This window comes from Geospiza fortis, unplaced genomic scaffold (assembly GCF_000277835.1).
Source record: "Geospiza fortis unplaced genomic scaffold, GeoFor_1.0 scaffold80, whole genome shotgun sequence".
NCBI lineage: Eukaryota > Metazoa > Chordata > Aves > Passeriformes > Thraupidae > Geospiza > Geospiza fortis.
The window spans coordinates 243,003-246,153 of NW_005054551.1; the positions used below are offsets into that span (position 1 = coordinate 243,003).

A 3,151-nucleotide genomic window follows, 5' to 3' on the forward strand; every position below is an offset into this window, starting at 1 on the left:
ATTTGGGAGCAGATCCACTGGACAGACTGGCACCATTTGGGAGCAGATCCACTGGACAGACTGGCACCATTTGGGAGCAGATCCACTGGACAGACTGGCACCATTTGGGAGCAGATCCACTGGACAGACTGGCACCATTTGGGGGCAGATCCACTGAACAGACTGGCACCATTTGGGGGCAGATCCACTGGACAGACTGGCACCATTTGGAAGCAGATCCAACCTGCCCTGCCCCTCCTGCAAAAGCCTGGGCTCACATGAGACACCAACAACTTTCTCTACCCTCCAAGTATCCTGTACAACAGCTGAAAAGTGGATTATTTTTTGTTGAGCACCCTCAAAAACACAGCATCTGCAGAAATCAGGATCTGTCCCAAGCTGCCTAAATCCAGGCAGGTGAGGCCACACCTTGAGTGCTGTGTCATCTCATGACCAGGACCTTGAGGGGCTGGAGTGTATCCAGAGATGGGAACAGAGCTGGGGAAGGGTCTGGAGCACCAGGAGGAGCTGAGGGAGCTGGGAAGGGGCTCAGCCTGGAGCAAAGGAGGCTCAGGGGGGACCTTGTGGCTCTGCACAGCTCCTGACAGGAGGGGACAGCCAGTCTTGTCCCAGGTAACAAGCGACAGGGTAAGAGGAAATGGCCTCAAGTTGCACCAGGTGAGGTTTAAATGGGATATTGGGGAAAATTCCTTCAAGAAGGAGGTCAGGCATTGGAAGGGGCTGCCCAGGGCAGTGGTGGGATCATCATCCCTGAAATGCTCAAAAAAATGTGGATGGGGCACCTGGGGACAGGGGTCAGTGGTGAACATGGTGGTGCTGGACTCAGTATTAGAGGGATTTCCCAACCTCAACAATTCCATGATTCATCCAAGATCACTTGAATTCACACCAGCCACAATATTCTGTCAGCTTTCCTCTGGGTGTTTGTCGGTACAGCCAGAGGAGCCTGGCCCCAGGCTCAGATCTGAGAGGGGAATGTGCCCCCAGGAGATTCCCTCAGACCCTCCTGGGACAGAAGCCCTGCTCCTGCACAGCCCTTCAGTTCCCAGAACTGCTTTTCTGAGCAGCTGACCTCTCACATTTCCCAGAATGACCCAGCATGGCTGGAATTCCATCCCTTTCCCTCCCTGGGTGACCCCTGGCTGATGACACTGCTCAGCACCAGCTCGGGCAGAAAAGCTGCAGCAACAACAGCACCGAGGCTGAGGAAGCTCCAAAACCACCAAATATTTGACTGTTGAGGGAGCTCTGCAAGAAATTGGATTGGTAGGACTCAACTCACCTTCCTCAGCTTCATCTTCTTCATCCTCCTCACCATCCTCCTCCTCATCTTCCTCCTGGAGTGAAAACAAGAGGGTTTGTAGCAAGAACAATTCTATGAGCAGTAATCCCAGTCCTGCTCCCCTCTGAAGCCTGAGGGTGGCAGGAGAAGCTCTGGATCTCCAAGAGCTCCTCACATCCCAGGGATGGAGCTGCATGGATCCATCACTCAGAGCCATGGAAGTGCCAGGCCAAGGCTGAACCGGAAACTCTCTGCAGTTTGTGACTCTCAGCAGCCCAGAGTGGATGGCAAGCCCCTCAGATCTGCCCCCAGAGAGGCTCCTGTGACACCTGGGTCACCACACAAGGGACACACGTGGGACCTGGTGACAGCCTCACCTCATCATCTACTCCATCCTCCTCCTCTTCACCTTCCAGATCATCGTCTTCATCTTCCTCATCATCAATGACTTCTTCATCCAAATCGTCTTCTTCCTCATCATCCTCCTCTTCCTCACGTTCTACCAAAAAGGGGGAGGGAGGGAAGTGCCCCAGTTCCCAAACCCAGGCACCCCTCATCCCTCAGTGCTGTGTGAGCAGCAGGCAGGGGTCACAGAGGATGAGGAGGGACAGCACCAAGCCCTGTCACCTCCCAGCAAGTCCCCTTCCCTCCCAGGAGTGGGGTGGGGGAGGAAGAAGGGGTGAGGGACCCCCACAGCCCCTCCTCCAGTGCCCACCCCATTGCTGGAACCCACCCTAAAGTGCAAAAGGGGTCGTTACCAAGCAGGAAAACCAGGAGGAGAAAAAACTCCCTCACCTTCTCCATTCTCATAATCATCCTCCAGTGCATCCCCATCTGCTTCAGGGTCTGAGTCAGGGGCTTCCTGCTCATCAGCATCGAAGCCATCCAGGTAGGTGAGCTGGGGCAGGAGGGCGAAGACGCTCTCCCGGTAGTTGATGAGCATCGTCACCTCACAGCTGAACAGGTCCAGACTGTGGAGGTTTGGCAACTTTTTCTGCAAAAATCAATTTGTTAAGGTTATTTACAGTGCTGTCTGAAGATCAGGAAGGCAAGGAAGGGTGGTTGGGGCACTGCCCAAGTCCAGCACAGAGTGGTTCTGCCCCACATGCTCCTCAGGTGGAGAGGAGTCACTGCTCCTCTCATTGTGGGCACAAGAAATTTCTGTCCAGCTCCTCTGTCCTGGCTTCCCTTTCTGGAACAAACTCCCTGTGTATCTGCAGATCTATTTTTCTTCTGAGCAGGCCCACCAGCTCAGGAGTAGCTGAGCTGGACTCATCCTGCTCAAAAGATCAGGCAGAGCTCAGGCAGAGCTGCAGCCTGGGTGCCCTTGGCACAGCCCAGCTCAGGCCACCACAGCGGGCACCACGCCAAGGAAAGGAGGAGGAAAACAATCCCAAATTCCTTCTGGAGGGAATGGATAGACAAAACAGCCAGTGAGACACATGCCCTGTGTCAGACCTGTCCCTCTCAGCGTTCCTGGGGCAGCTCAGGTGGAGCCTCAGAGGCCTTTTCCAGCCTCACTGACCACTGTGGGAATGGGAATGGGAGCCCTGCAGTGCTGGCACAGCAGAACCTTCAGGCTGATGGGACAGATGCCCTCAGTGCTGTCCAGTTACCTCATTCCATGACACCCCAGGTGCCACCTACCTCCAGCTGCCTCCGACCCTTTCCCGGTCCCTTCTCAGCTGGGCACTGAGCATCCACAGTTTTACTCATCCAGCCCCATTTCACGCTTCTTTTAGCAACTGGCTGCTGCTTTTCCAGACTGAGGAGCCATTAACTACTGGCCCAGCCTCAAACTGGGATCAAATCTGTTCCCATGAGAACCACGAAGTGCTGTTGGAACAGTTACCAAGACGTTGGATTCCT

At 54.7% G+C, this 3,151-nt stretch overlaps 1 protein-coding gene across 1 annotated transcript in view; it reads right to left on the minus strand.

Moving 5' to 3' along the window:
- LOC102035253 (acidic leucine-rich nuclear phosphoprotein 32 family member B) overlaps window positions 1–3,151 on the minus strand; it is a 4,921-nt gene that overhangs the window by 940 nt on the left and 830 nt on the right. Inside the window, exons 3-5 of the mRNA XM_031064040.1 lie at window positions 2,078–2,276; window positions 1,660–1,781; window positions 1,283–1,337 (exon numbers count right to left, since the gene is read on the minus strand). Of these exons, the coding sequence (XP_030919900.1) occupies window positions 1,283–1,337; window positions 1,660–1,781; window positions 2,078–2,276 (376 nt within the window). The remainder of the gene's footprint in view (window positions 1–1,282; window positions 1,338–1,659; window positions 1,782–2,077; window positions 2,277–3,151) is intronic.